At 33.6% G+C, this 15,968-nt stretch overlaps 1 protein-coding gene across 2 annotated transcripts in view; it reads left to right on the top strand.

Annotated features, from left to right (window-relative positions):
* The window catches only part of tan (C45 family peptidase tan), a 105,712-nt gene that overhangs the window by 82,812 nt on the left and 6,932 nt on the right, over nucleotides 1–15,968 (top strand). For both annotated transcript variants that reach the window (XR_012465198.1, XM_074174071.1), the window contains exons 5-6: nucleotides 3,984–4,221; nucleotides 10,646–10,839. Coding sequence is in view for 1 of the 2 variants with exons in the window: in XM_074174071.1 (XP_074030172.1) it covers nucleotides 3,984–4,221; nucleotides 10,646–10,839 (432 nt within the window). In the remaining variant the exon portion in view is untranslated. The remainder of the gene's footprint in view (nucleotides 1–3,983; nucleotides 4,222–10,645; nucleotides 10,840–15,968) is intronic.

Genomic DNA, 15,968 nt, shown 5'->3' with positions numbered 1-15,968 from the left:
GACATTATTTTCATGAGCAGTTGTTGTCGTGGACTGCAGCGGATTATTGACTACAGACTACAGATGCAAAGATTCCTATATGTTGCTCGTCCGAGACATATTTTCTTCCAGCTCCTCTAACTGTAGCTACACTTCCAGTTGTTTGGAATTTTGTAACAAATTCTCTGAGATATTTTCGACTGATAGAATTTCAAGGAAATCTTGCATATAGTGGCTACTAAAAAATCTTACGGTACATTATCTGCATGTAACTCCAACGATATAGGCAGGAAGCAAGAATTTTTCCGACTTACTTAATACTTATCGTTATATTATGACCAAAATTATACAAAACCTTTGTGAATTATAGCCTAAATGTTATTCCAAAATGAATTAGTTTATACAGGGCTATTCAAATTCGTTTCTGTACATGGGGATCTCGTAAACGATAAGAGATGGAGTGCCGGTTAAATTGTGGCAAAGTATTTTGCTGACAGTCATCACTCGAAGACGATTGTAGATACCAACAATCGAAACGTCGTGAACTAACGTGACTTGGAATCTCTACACTTTTTTATTTTTTATTATTTTCTTTTTCATTCCTTTAATTTTTATTTATGCAAATATTATATTTTTACTTGTAGGTTATTTCACTATGATTTCATTTCAGGTTTATTGTTGCTTAATATAATTGTTATTTTCAACTATTCTTTTTTAATTATTCTTTTTTACTTGTTTCAGGGATTTCAAATCATTTTATATAGTAGACAATGGAAGTCCGAACTAGTGAAATTCGGAAAGACTCCAATTTCAACATTTATTACGTCATTAATTTTTTTGTGTATATAAATTACTTCATTTCAATTTTCATTACAATTATAGTGTTCGTTTCGGATGTTATTATTGCTATCATTTCTCTTTCTGCTTATTAAAACACATATAATATATTTTTGATGTAGATATGTTTCAGATACTCATAAAATGTTTTCTTATTCGAAGTTCATTGTAGAAAACGCTCAGAGCAATAAACAAAATATGAATAGGTACCTAAAAATGAAAAAAAACTCTCGAAAGATTCGACGGTACATAGGAAGACGTGAGAGTTGCTATTGTTGTTTTATTCAACTCAGTCAACCAATTTCCAGGTCTGTAATTCAAAAGGGAATAATTCACACAATTCTAATCGAATATTACCCAAACATCCCGAAATATGAAATTTCATTTAATTTCTCAGTATGAAATGAACGTCGACGATACAAAAAATACAACAAAAAATACAGGTCCGCATTTAAAAATTCGAAGATGGGGGTGGCCCAAGTCAGATGACACCCTGTATAAAAAATACATGGAAAAATAATTTGGATTTTTTTGGTTTTTCCTCTATATCTCCAGAACCAAAAGAGCTATATTCGATTTTTTTACATCATTGAATAGGTCTCTAAAATACGCAACTTTGCGACAATTTAACCCTTCAAGGTTTACTGGTATAATATTTTCCCACCATATCTAAGTCAGGCAGCTAATGTTTTACGGGGAAAATATCTTCCTAGATATAAGTATACATAAGAATGAATGTGCTGCCATCTATTCGCCAATATAGGAAGAGTCATTCTAGCGCAGAAGTATTAGATGGGAAATTATTATCCCAATAGTTCATAAAAAAACATACATTTTTTTAGTTTTTATTGTCCATGTTTTTGTTCGTGTTGTAACTTTTTTTTGAATAATAGAAGGAAATATTACCACAAAAAAAATGTAAGTGAGTTACATAAGTATTTATTACTCTCAAATTATAGTGTATTTGTTTTAAATAGTATTGATATTTAGCCACAGTGTACGTGAAAATAATTCGACGTTTGAATTTGAACATTTTATATTCAGTTTTTTTTTCTATTGAATTATTACTGAGATAGGTAATATTTGATATACATATATGCCCGTCAATATATGAATTGTGGGAAAAAAACATAATTTTACGTATCTGATACTTGGCTGGGCTGAAATTACACGCATAATCTTATTTTGCGTGTTTTTTGCAGTGTCAATGTGCAATTTTAGTCCCATGTAATGTCAATATGTGGCATTCGAAAAAATTGTCAGATGAGCAGTTAGAAAAGCTGACGAATGACAAAGATGTTATCAGTGATAATATGGCTATTGTTTCTGAATGTGAGGGTAATTCGGATGGAGAGGATAATCCCTCCGAAGCTCGACAAAAAGTTCAACTCTCACCCTGAACAAGAATCTGAACATGTCTTATTTCATACAAGCAGCTCAGATTCGGTTCCAGAAATATTAAATATTGCATTTACATCTGCACAACCAGTTTTTCACGACCCAGACGTCATCAAAGAAAGCAAACAGTCACCTATTCCTGATGGCATGAAAACTGTGCAGATTTTCGAACGTAGGCGATCATATGCCCACAACGATTAAAACTTATAGAAGGTGCGCTCAGTGTAGCACCTAAGCCAAAGAAAAACGAAGCAACATTATTTGCTCAACCTGTAATGTCGGTCTGTGTGAAAATTGTTTCACCCCATTCCATAAGTCGTAGTTCACCATAGTCTAGTACTTTACTTTTATTATGAGTCTCACAGAAGTTATTATTTTTTAATTATTATTCTAGCATCGACTGTTGAGGTCATTAGCCATTTTGTAGTATACAATATCTCTTTATATTTTCTTATTAGTCAGTGGGCTATGCTTGAAGACTGGCAGTCAACAATCTAAAGCAAATGAACTTCAAACGTTCAAGCCAGTCTCTATATACCTACACAGTAGGTTGAGTATTGAGTTTTTTATGAATTTTTTTGTGTCATTTGGACTCACAGGTATATTCAGATCGACATTATTCTCAGTTGCAGCTCTTGCTGCATTGTCAGCTTTCTCATTACCGTCAATTCCTATATGACTAGGAACCCAAACAAATACGATCGATTTTCCTTTGGACTGGAGACAACTCATCAGTGTTAAGATTCTTTGAACCAGCGGATGTTTACTGAAAGAGTTTTCAATTGCTTGAATAGAACTCAGCGAGTCTGTGCAAAGGTTGTATGAATGAAAATTACATAAGTCCATGTATAGTAATGCTTGCCAGATTGCATATAGTTCTGCTGTGAAAACACTCGCTTGATTCGGTAAGGTCCAGAAGTGGGTTGATCCCAAACATGCGAAAGCACTTCCAGTTCCTTGCTCAGTCTTCGATCCATCCGTGTACACTATATGGCTATGGCTATTCAATTATCCTTTTGAATTCAGCCCTGATCATCGCTGGGTTGATTTCCTCTTTGTTGAATACAGAAGTTATTTCATACTTTCATGTAAAAATGAGGATTCGGTTTAGTATTTGGTAAACATTTTATACCTACTTTTATAATAAAAAAAAACATCAATGACACTTCAGATGAGAATAAGTTTTCTATTTCATGTAGATGGGAAATTATTCTCCCAGTAAACTTGTAGAAGTAGTCGTCTCAGTAAAAGTTCTCTGGGATAATAATTTCCCACCTATAAAGAAAATAACCAGAAGAGAAAAAAAATTAAACAAATATTTTATTCCTAGTATATTGCAGTTTATTGGAAAGCACTAGTAAATGATCAGTTAAAATGTTTCTCAGACTTCTGCAACCTAAAGACTTCTGCAACCTAAAGGGTTAACCGACACTCTATCTCTTATCGTTTAAGAGATCCCCATGTACAGAAACGAATTTGAATAGCCCTGTATAATAACATAAACGTTCATGTCCGGAGTCACGATCGAAGAGAAAAATCCATTCAATCATCGCAGTCTAAGCACATAACATTCATAATGTCTGCCGCAGTAGCAGACAAAACGTTACTTCAGGTTCCGTTCGACTACAGGCAACCAGCCGGGATGTTGGTCTCTTATATTTTTTCAACTTTCCCATAATCTCTTCCATTCTAACCACGTTTAATAATATTTTTGATTTTGTTATTAAGATTTTACTTGTCTGTATAAAAATATTAATATTTTTTCTCAGCAAGACACTTCATCACTAGAGCATTACTATCTGCCGAAAACTTCGCTAGCGCCCAAGAAATTTTACGGGATGTAGGATGTGGAGCTGGAGATGGATGCTCCATAAATATGACATTTTTGAAGCAAGAGGGAAATAGAGTTTTTCACAACGTCGAAATGGCCCCTGCGGAAAAAACAAGTGAATCTCAGTTGAATATATTGACTACCGGCCCTGGAGAAAATATAATGCATTGCAATAAGTAAGTATAATTCAAAGTGTGCGATCATCTCTGAAGTATTCATTTTGGTCTTGATTTATTTAGGAATTATGTGCCGAGTACACCAAGTTAACCAGAGGTTAAAATGTATGCAAACCCATAATTTTAACTATTATAATTGTTTCGGCTGTTACTTGATGAAGATCCATAGTAATTTCAAAAACTACACCTCAACGATTTGATCTCCACAAACTCTATATCAAAAATATATCACAACATGTTTCGCTAAGACATTAGCTTTTTCAAGTGATTTGTACATTAAATTATCCTTATGTTACTATTTATATACTACAGGTAACCATAACTGAGACTACCTCTAAGAAATTACCTGAACCTCTACATAACGTACCTGTTCAATTATGATTACCTAAAGCATATTGCCTCACATCTACATCAATAATAATTCTTTCTCGGTTTTTAAGAAAACAAGTTCAATAATGGTGATCTATTCAAATCTGATTGGTCATTTATTAGAATGTTTGAATTTCGAAGTTTATTAATTTCCATTGCTTCCAAATGATTCAGTTTCAAACCTGTATTTTCTATGTGCAAAATTTCGAACTCTTCATTAAAGATGTGATTTTCTTCTAGAAGATGATTTGAATATGTTGAATTCCTCCAGATTATCCATGAAAATTTCTACAAGTATGGGGCTTAAAAATTCACACATTCTAATGAATGATCAACTAGATTTGAATTGATCACCATTATTGAACTTGTTTTCTTAAAAACCGAGAAAGAATTATTATTGATGTAGATGTGAGGCAATATGCTTTAGGTAATCATAATTGAACAGGTAGATACGTTATGTAGAGGTTCAGGTAATTTCTTAGAGGTAGTCTCAATTATGGTTACCTGTAGTATATAAATAGTAATGTAAGGATAATTTGATATACAAATCACTTGAAAGAACTAATGTCTTAGCGAAACATGTTGTGATATATTTTTCAAATGAAGTTTGTTAAGATCAAATCGTTGAGGTGTAGTTTTTGAAATGATTATAATTTGGTAAAATCACAAACCATATCCCAAAGAATAGTTTACAAAAGAGACACTTACCTGGCGGCAATTTTTTATGTTTAGAGGTCAGGTTTTTGTGACCTGAGGCGTTTTCTGGCCCTCATGTATTCAAAACGTATTCGTCTGTGATTCAAATACGTTCATTCTGGCTTTGAAACGATGACATCACATCAACTATGATTTGAAACGTATTCATGATGATTCAAAACTACCGTGAGGTTGGTTTTGAAACGGAATTTGACGTTACGTTACGTCAGTTGTCAGTTTCTGCTTTATTTTGATTGTTATAGTTTTTAAAGTGCTGAAAACTTGAAAAAAAAATATACGTTGTAATAACAGGGGAGCCCACGATGCAAAATGGGGATTTACTCTAGCGTCATTGAGACATATCAGGTTGCAAAGCATAGATGATAAGAAGAAAAAAATGTTATATAATATATAGCTTTTTATCGGTGGGGGAAGCGGCTATAGATTTTTAAATATGTAAAAAAAAAACAAATATTGATAGCATCAATGTACTACGTATTTTTAATAATGTTGGTATGTTAATCTGATCGTTTGCATGATGTGGGTCGTTGTACGTAAGGGTTAAAAGTGAAAAGAAAAAAAATTCAATCTAGCGCGTCAGATTTTCTAAGGGGATGTTAAGTGCTACAAAAAAAAAGTTCTCAATCAATAATCTGACGATTTAGATCTGACGCAAACTCGCGGACATTATTATAATGTGCAAAAAAATTCGCCATTTTGAAATACTCAAGCGCGTCAGATTAAGATATATATGGTTCATCTTCATGTTTCAGACATGCTGTCTCATAATCTGACGATTATCCAGAGGGATTAGCTTAATCTGACAAAAACAATATTTTTTTTGTTTTTTTTTTTTAATTCATTGAACCTCATTAATTGAAAAGCTGAGGAGATAGCATGCAAATAAATAAGTGTATGTTTTTTAAGTAAAATACTCGTATTTATAAGAAAATAATTTTTCATAAACACTTGATTAATTAATGAAGAAAAGAGAAATGAAACTTTCTATGTTTTTTACCATTTTTATTTGTAACTAACGTTACTGCAGTTTCGTCCTATAAGAACATTTTCAAACATAATAATATTATGAATAACGACAACGGACCAATACGAAATAGCATACTATATAGCTTGTTGAAATAATATTGTTGGGTTTACTGATTACTACAAAAGGACACATTGTAAATATATTTAGATAGGCAATATTGTGAAACTAATTTTATATAGCTGAAAATTGTTCTATATATAGCTGTAACATTTAAACATACATAAGGACATATTGTAAATAATAGAAAGGCCAATTGTAAAATTAATTTAGGGTGGTACACTTGTATGGGTGGTATTACTGATTACCTACCTGTATGATGTACCTGATTAGTATAAGTAGCTTTAGTTTTGAGTAGTTATTAGTTTTATCTTCCTCTTGAAGATGATCACTTGGTGATCGAAACACGTGTCGAGGTGTAAAAATAACGATTTGGTGTTGGGAAAAAACTGCAGTAATATTCATTACTACACCAAAGGTTCCAAACAGTATATCACAACTGCGAATTTTTATCGATGGAGCTTGGTGTACGAGGGATTATACAGTGCGTACGTAAAATGTCTCCCGTCTTGATTTTCGGTTGGTACTTCTTGATGACAAAGACATTACTCGTCGCTGAAAGGGCGCTACCAACTTTTTTTCTCAAATAGAAAGAGGGTCTTGTACGTCATTTGATAAGTGTTTCAATTCTTTATCCGCAATTTTATTTTTCAAAATCGTACCTATCAACCGTTCCTGAGAAATTATCAGTTTCCCATTCGTTTTTTAAGATTCGGCAAATCAACAATACATTTTGTGATCATTATAATTTCAAGATTAAAAATATATTCAAAACTCACTCCAGTTCATTACAATAAATGTTTGAAACGTTTACCATAGAGGAGAGTGGGGTAATGGCGAACACCTAAGAAAGAACTGAAATTAAACAAAACTAGTTAAGATTATGAATGCTATTTATTACTAAAAGTTAACTATAACTAATCAATATTATGTTCTCATAATCAGCCTAGATAAATGTTCCATATAGAATAAAATATTAATACAAAAACAAAACATTGGAGTCCGGGATTACTCCACAAGACGTGGGGTAATTGCAGATGGTCTGTGGGGTGATTACGAACATAGTCTAATCAGAACAGAAATCACAAACAAAGCCTCGTGATGCACTTTCACCACTCGTAAAGTTTTCGTGGGCCCATAAATTACATTTGTAGCATTTTATCCAGTCTTCATTAGGTGGATCTTCATACTTTCCATCACAAATTAGGAAATAATACTCGTTTTTCTTTCCATCACCTCCATTTGCAACTGTTGAATTAGCAAAAGATATGAAGTGGTGTAACCAATCTACAAATAAGTTCTCGTTGACCCAACCTGAATCACTTACGGCTGCTATCATATCAGGATTGCCTCTACGTAGCATACGCTTCCTCTTAAAAATAAAAAATGAAGGAATATACTTTCCTGAAGCACTACAAGCGCAGACATTTGTCGTTGTAGTACCTTTTTCACCATTTGTTGCCATATCGACTTGTTTCTGGCCTTTTGGTGCTAAAATCCTTGCATTTCTTTGGATATTGGATATACCTGTCTCATCCACATTGTATATTCGATTGGCATCAAAGTGGTCTTTGGTTTATAAAATTTTCAAAAGCCGTAATTCCATTGATAGGTTTACGTAGTGAAATATTAGGATGACTTTTCTTAAATCCATAGAACCAGTCTTTTCCTGCCATTTGAGATGTTTTGTCAAAATTGTGCTTTAAATTATTTACTTCGGCAAATTTGAATGCTATTTTTGGTACCATTTCTATAGTCAAACTATAAAATAATTTACTGCATTTCATGATATAGTCCTCCAACTCTCTTTCTTTTTCTTCAGAAAATATAGCCTTTCTGCCAGTTCTTTCTTGAGATAGTCATGTATACTACTTTTCGGAATAGAACAAATAGCAGCTGCTTTTCCAAATGAAGGTGTTTTACTTTAAACATCCTGAATAGCCTTTTCTGTCTTCTAATTTATATAGATAATTTATGTATTTATAATACAGTTTATTTTGAAAGCCTGTAATATTACGAATTGCACAACTATGGTGTTAACCATGGTAAATTTTTTTGAAGAGTAAAAGTTTTTGGTGCAAAGTTATTTTTATTTTTTGTTAACATCGAAGATTACTCAAAATTATACTGTATTGTAACAAGACCTTAATATTCAATAATATCAAATAACAAAACATCAAAATAAAATAGGTATTTCGGAACAAACTCATTGATTTTCTGGAGATTTTCTTGTCCCAAATAATTCTCCAAAATAATCTCCAGAAAATCAATGAGTTTGTTCCAAAATATCTATTTTATTTTAATGTTTTGTGATTTGATATCATTGAATAATAAGTTTTTGTTACAATACTAGACAATTTTGTTTAATTTTCGGTGTTGATAAAAAGTTAAAATAACTTTGCACCAAAAACTTTAAAAATTATTTTACTTTTCAAAAAAATTGACTGTAGTTAGCACCATAGTTGTGTGATTTGTAATATTGCAGGCTTTTGAAATGAACCGTCGTATACAGGATGCTGTCTATTTATCGTTCTAGCAAATTTTCATTTTCGTAGTCCCCATTAAAAACATGGCTAAAAAAATAAAACTTCACTTAGATGGCCATGACTCCAAAACTAGATGAATTTTTTAATGCTGAACAACTTTTTTAAATAACATTTCTCGAGATTTTTCAAAATAAGGGTGCTTTACTCCAACTTCAAAATCAAATATTTTGAAGGATTCTCGTAAATTACGTGTTTTACTGTATTTCGTTGGTGCATGTTCAGTTTTAGGGGATGCACAAACTTTTACCAAGAATAACTTTCTGTTGAAAATCCTTAATAAATAAGTTTCCCATTTGGTGCATACTTTGGGGATGACACTGTATATATAATTATTATTATCTGAAGTGGCACAGTTAATGTAAAAGAACAGCATTTCAGGAAATAAGGTGGAATGCCATCAAGGCCAAGCGTTATTGCGGGGAGGTTCTTTGTAGTGAAACTTTTCGTTTTTTTTATATACAAGTTGTGTGTCACTGAAACTACTTCAATTTTCACAATTTTCTTTTGATGTTGTTCAGTTTTAAAATAAATGTAATGAAATTTTACTACATCCTGTCGGTGATTGACTTACGTAATTGATTTTTTGCACACTCAGAATAACGCAACTGTATCTGCCTTACAATCAAATTTGAGAACTTGTGACTTTTAAATATTTCTTTAAGTCAAGCTTTCACTTTGAGTAAGAACAATGGAGAAGTTTACTGAAATAAAGAGGGTTACTTTGAAAAACGAGCATGTAGATTCGAAAGACTGAAACATTACTTTATTTCTGTTTGGACCAGCGTGGTCCAAACAGAACTGGCTGGTATCTCAATCGCCACAAAAGAAATAACCAAGAAAAGAATTTCTGGCAAAAACATTACAATCTGCACTGATAGCAGACAAGCACTATTAGCCTTGAACAGACACCGTGTTACTTCAGGGCTAGCACTAGAGTGCCACGAAGATTTAGCCAAAGCCTCGATAGATAATAACATTATCCTGAGGTGGGTTAAAGGGCACAACAGGAGTAAAGGTAATCGCATTGCCGACTCTTTAGCCAAGGAAGCGGCTGGACTAAGAATTTTAGGACCAAGTGGCACCCACGGCCTGATGACTTCGACAATTGCGGAACTAGTCAAAAGTTACACCCATGCTCAATCTCTAAAGAGATGGGATGAAATCAAAGGATGTAATCTTGCCAGGATCACCTTGGGCGACCCTGGGAAGCTGGCGCCGAAGAAATATCTGGCGATGACCAGGAAAAATCTACGCCTTACAATAGGATTTCTGACTGGCCACTGTCAGCTAAGGAAACACCTACATAATATGGGGCTAGTGGACACACCTCTATGCAGGATGTGTGAACAGGAAGATGAGACTGTCAGGCATGTCCTGTGCGAGTGCCCGGAGTTATCGTCAATAAGAGAGTGTGTGTTCGGCGAGTCTTGGCCTACACCTGCCGATATAAAGGAGATGTCTCCCAGCGACCTGTCCACCTTCCTGGAAAGGACAGGATGGACGACGACCTAGGAGGACAACTCCTCGGGAGGATGTACAATGGGTCACATGTGGCCTAAGTGCGTGGGCTTACACTCACCCTCCCTACTCTACAGATACAGATACTTTATTTCTGTAAAATACTTACATTATTACTTTTTAACGATCCTCGTACTCAAACTATTTTGTAAAAAACTTTTCTTATCTATTAAATACCTTCTATTTTCAGATACTTGCGAATGAAAATTGAGGAAGTTAATGAGGACATGTCGCAGAGTAGCATATGCAGAATGGCAACATTTAAAAGTTATCGTTCCCCGCAAAATAAAAATGATGTGATAATGATGCTCAGCGACCGTACCAACACAGAGTTCCCAGTGTTCAGAGATAATCCTGGAGATCATGTCTTGACTATTGCAGTTGGTAAGAAAAAAATGTTTGAAAGGAATTATATATCATAGAGTCTGTAGTAAACGAATTGTTACACATAATAATTATTACAAATGCCTTAAAAATTCACTGTGAACAAAAAAGATTATTTTCAATAATATTTGAGACTTTTACATTTGTTGTTTACATAAGTATTCGAGGTCTATTCAAAAAATAAGGTGAATGTTAAAATTTCACGGGCTACGTACAGTCGATTGGCGATTTTTAATTGTGTTTATGTTAGTACATTCGTTTCCGTGGCGGCGCCACGTGGGGGCAGTATGCCTCATCCTCCTTCTGAGGAGGATGAGGTTCCAATCAAAGAGATTGGAACCTGATTGTATCTCGGCGTGGCACTCGTAGCGTAGTAGTAGTCTGGTTTGTTATTCTTACTTTGACGAATAAACAGTTTGTCGAGCAGATTATCGAAAGTTACGTGAAAAGAAGAAGTTAAAATATGCTGCTACATCACACTCTCAAACAAAATAAAATTTTTATAAAACTTTCAATTCGTAAGTTCTTAATTATACATTTACAGAGAAACAAAAGAACAATTAATTCAAACTCAAAGTTGCGTAGAGGTATTGGATCCAAATAAACCTGACTATCGAGAGTACGGTCAGTACGGAGTCAACATTTCTTGATGTTCCATCTACATCAACCTACAAAGTAAGAACAAAATCTGATTTTTCATTAGGTTTTGCTGATTTAACATTTGCGGAAGTAGATTCTAATTCGGATTTGGATAGTGATAGTACTCAAGAACAAGACCATTCTGATAAGATGTCTGCCGAGAATGAAGGTGGGAAAAACATTTTGTTTTTACATGAATCATTTCATAACTGATATTTCAATTTTGTCGTCGACCCATTTTTATTCAAAAATACTATTTTGATCCCTGAAATAGTACATCAACTAATTCTAAATGGAACTTGCCAACCTGGGTTATCAGATGACTGCCAAGACTTTCCAGTTTCCAATTTCAGAAAATTTTACGTTTCTTGGTACAAACTTAAAAAAAAAGACTTTTGGACAGCGTAGCGTACGTGAATGGTTAGTTTACTCTCCAAGAGATAATAAAGTGGTGGCTTTTTGATAGTGCGCATTGTTTATTATTGAAATATTTCTTTCATTAGAGTTTTGTGATATTATTTCTTTTCTTAATGGGAATTACAGTATTACTTCAAATACCTGTGCCTTTTTACTGAATCTTGGCGCCTAGTTATAGTGTGGCCCCGCAATCGATAGGAGCCCTTCTCAGATCAAATACTAAGTCCCTAGTATAATTCGAAGGAATCGAACCTAAATTACTGACTACTATACCAACTTACTAGCTTTTACATGCGCGAAGCTATTCTACTCCCAAAAATTAGGCTTTCCGACTTCAGCATGCTTAGATACATTCAAATATATAATGGTATACTAAGCACATACACATTTTAAAGAAAAATCATCAGTATTAGTTACACTCATCAGTGTGACTCGCTCCATTTGAATTGAGCGAACGAAGCGAAGTATAAAGCTCCAAGTTTGAATAAGTAGGTGTACATGCTAATGGGTGTGTATCGGAGGCAACAAAGTTTTTTGAAATGGTTCAGAAAGTGTAAAACTTTTTTTCGGGCTCTACTCGTCGATGGAATATATTGACAGAACATTTAGGTTAAAAAAAAGTTGTTAAAAGTCTTTCACAAACCAGATGGTCAGCCCGAGCAGATGCCGTAAGCGCCTTGCATGAAGGGTAATAAACAAGTTATAGAAGCTTTGATATATATCGCAAAAGATACAGAACAGGCACGAGAAACTAAAGACGAAGCCCTTAGTCTGTCCAGAAAATGGAAAAACTCGAATATATTATACCTACTGACAGAAATTTGGAACTGTATATTGAAAAGAATAAACAAAATTAGTAATTATCTTCAGAAAGAAACAATAACACTAGACGTTGCAACTAATATGTTTACTTCACTTGATAATTTTATTATCAACCTCAGAGATAAATTTGATTAAGTACTTCGAATCGTCTGCCAAAGAAAGAAACCCGGAATCTGACTACAATGACCTATCTCAAAGAACAAAACGCAGAAGTTCTCACCAGAGTTTTTTTTGATAGCTCTGCGCCGTCAGTCCAACTGAATTGAAGAGAGAAATTTAAAATAGAAATCTTTCTTCCCATAATTGATATCCTCAGCGTTCATTTAAAACAGCGATTAAGTTCGTATAAGAATGTCAGTAAAAGTTTTATCTTTTCGCTTGAAAACTCTGAATTCTGAAAAGTTGAGACAAAGTTGCAAAGAATTTGCTGAATTTTATTATGAAGATGTTAATGAGAAAGGGTAAGAAATAGAATGTTTGCATTCAACAGAATACTTGAAAATTAACTGTGAAAATGAGGATTGTATATTAAAAATATATCAACATTTTTAAAAAACAAAATTGAAGACACATTTCCAAATGTAGAAATCGCATTGAGAATCTTTTTAAGCATGATGTAACTAACTGCAGCGGGAAACGCTTCTTCTCCAAATTAAAAAGAATTAAAAATTAATTAAGAAGTACAATGCTTCGAGAGATATCAACCAGTTTGTCGCTGATGTCGATAGAATCTGATGTGCTAAAAAGCATAGATTTTGATGAAGTGATTAGCGATTTTGCTCATCTGAAATCTAGAAGGGTTCCTCTTCAAATAACTTAGATTTTTAAGCACTAACCTGTAAATGCTAAAAAAGTTACTTTTGTGGACTATATTACATTTACCTATTCGTTTCATGTGATTGTTAATAAAAATAAATATTCAACCTTATTTATCTACTTTCTTTGTCTATTCTAACAAAATAGTGTTCTTTTTCTGATTGATTCAGCCGTTACTTGATGAAGATCCATAGTAATTGCACAAACTACACCTAAACGATTTGATCTCCGTAAACTTTATTGAAAATATATCACAACCTGTTTCGCTAAACATTAGCTTTTTCAAGTGATTAATGACTTGAAAAAGCTAATGTTTAGCGAAACAGGTTGTGATATATTTTCAATAAAGTTTGTGGAGATCAAATCGTTTAGGTGTAGTTTGTGAAAAAATAGTGTTCTGTCAAAATCATAGGGGCCCCATTATTATATTATGTCCAGGGCCTCCAATAGGTTAGAGACGGCCCTGATCGCTACTGACTCGTTTCGAACATATGTTCACAGTTTCAGCTTCAGATGTTTAGCATGTTTAGTTTGTTGGTTCGAGTCACAAAAGTTAGAAGTGTTTTGAGTGTTAGGTGATTTTCTGCTATCGAAAAAAAATGGATCAAAGAATTTGCAGATTTAACAATTTTCAATAAATTGATGGATGTATCCGTTACTACTTGGTAGAAGATCATCATCAAAAATGAGAAATGAAACTTTTTATGTTTTTTACCATTTTTATTTGTAACTAATGTTACTGCAGTTTCGTCCTATAAGAAAATTTTCAAACAATTCATTTTCAACAATTACAATGAATAAATTGATTGATGTAGCCATTACTACGTGGTAGATCATCATGAAAAATTAGAAATGAAACTTTCTATGTTTTTTACCACTATTATTTGTAACTAATGTTGTTACTGCAGTTTCGTCCTGTAATGACATTTTCAAACAATTCATTTTCAACAATTACAATGAATACACTGATTGATGTAGCCGTTACTACATTGATTGGTGTAGCCGTTACTACATTGATTGATGTAGCTGTTACTACGTGGTAGATCATCATGAAAAATTAGAAATTATACTTTCTATGTTTTTTACCACTTTTATTTGTAACTATCGTTACTGTAGTTTCGTCCTATATAGTTTCGATAAAACTTTATTATTGTATACAATATAGGATGAAACTGCAGTAATGATAGTTACAAATAATAGTGGTAAAAAACATAGAAAGTTTTACTTCTCACTTTTCATTCAAGAATTTTGTGTATAAATTGAAATAAATAGTTCAAAAACACTTGAAACGTTGACAGTGACATACTGTGATTGTACTCTGAGTCAGAAAAATGTTTACAAGTGTTACAAGCTTTTTACAGAAGGTTAAGAAGATGTTAATGACGACGCTCATCCTGAACGCCCCAGTACATCAACAACCAATGGAAATGTTGAGAAAGTGAAGAAAATTGTTATGGAGAATGGTCGAATCACTATTGAGAAGTTATTGAGGATGTCGGCATATCGGTTGGCTCATGACATGCAATTTTTCGGCATGAAGCGTGTGGCAGCGAAGTTCGATCCAAATATGCTGAATTTTGACCTGAATAACGTCCCATGAACATCGTTCTGAAATTATTGAATGACGTCAACGGCGATCCAGATTTACTCAAAAGGGCAATAACTGGTGACGAATCACAGGTGTATGGTTAAGATATCGAAACCAAAGTCTAATCGTGTCAATGGAAGAGCCAAGACCAAAAAAAGCACGCCAAGTTTGATCAAGTGTCAAAGTTTTGTTCACTGTTTTTTTTCGGTTACCGTGGCGTAGTGCATCAGGAGTTCTTGCCACAGCACAGTCAATAAGGATTATTATGTTGAAGTTATGCGACGCCTACGAGAAGCAATACCAAAAAACGTTGTATTGGCTTTTACATAACGATAATGGCCCCGGTCACTCGTCATTACTTATTTGTAATGTATTGGCCAAAAACAACACTGTAATCGTGCCCCAGCCACCATATTCACCTGATTCGGTCCCCTGTGACTTTCTCCTGTTCCTTAGATTAAAGAAACCTGTGAAAGAACGGCGTTTTGCGCCGTTAGAAGAGATAAAAATAAAATCGCTCAGAGGGTTCAAGGACATACCGAAAGGTGTATACCAGGACTACTTCGAGGATTGAAAAAAAAAACGCTGGCAAAAGTGTATTATATCTGAGGAAGACTACTTTGAAGGGGACAAAATATAAATTGATGAATAAATATTTTTGAGAAAAATGAAAACTCACCTTATTTTTTTAACAGATCTCGTAACAGCATTTTACGCAAGTACCTACTTTAGATCCGTTTGATAGATTCAGGAAAATATGGACCTTTGAAACTGAGCAATAATACTTTTCGAAAAACAGATATTAGTCATCAAAATTGAGTTTTTTATGTAATAATGATGAAATAAG

Source organism: Leptinotarsa decemlineata, unplaced genomic scaffold, assembly GCF_025532065.1.
Source record: "Leptinotarsa decemlineata unplaced genomic scaffold, Ldec_3_MD MMD2_P_RNA_scaffold_12, whole genome shotgun sequence".
NCBI lineage: Eukaryota > Metazoa > Arthropoda > Insecta > Coleoptera > Chrysomelidae > Leptinotarsa > Leptinotarsa decemlineata.
The sequence above is the reverse complement of the archived record's forward strand: the minus strand, read 5'-3'. Positions and strand labels throughout refer to the sequence as shown.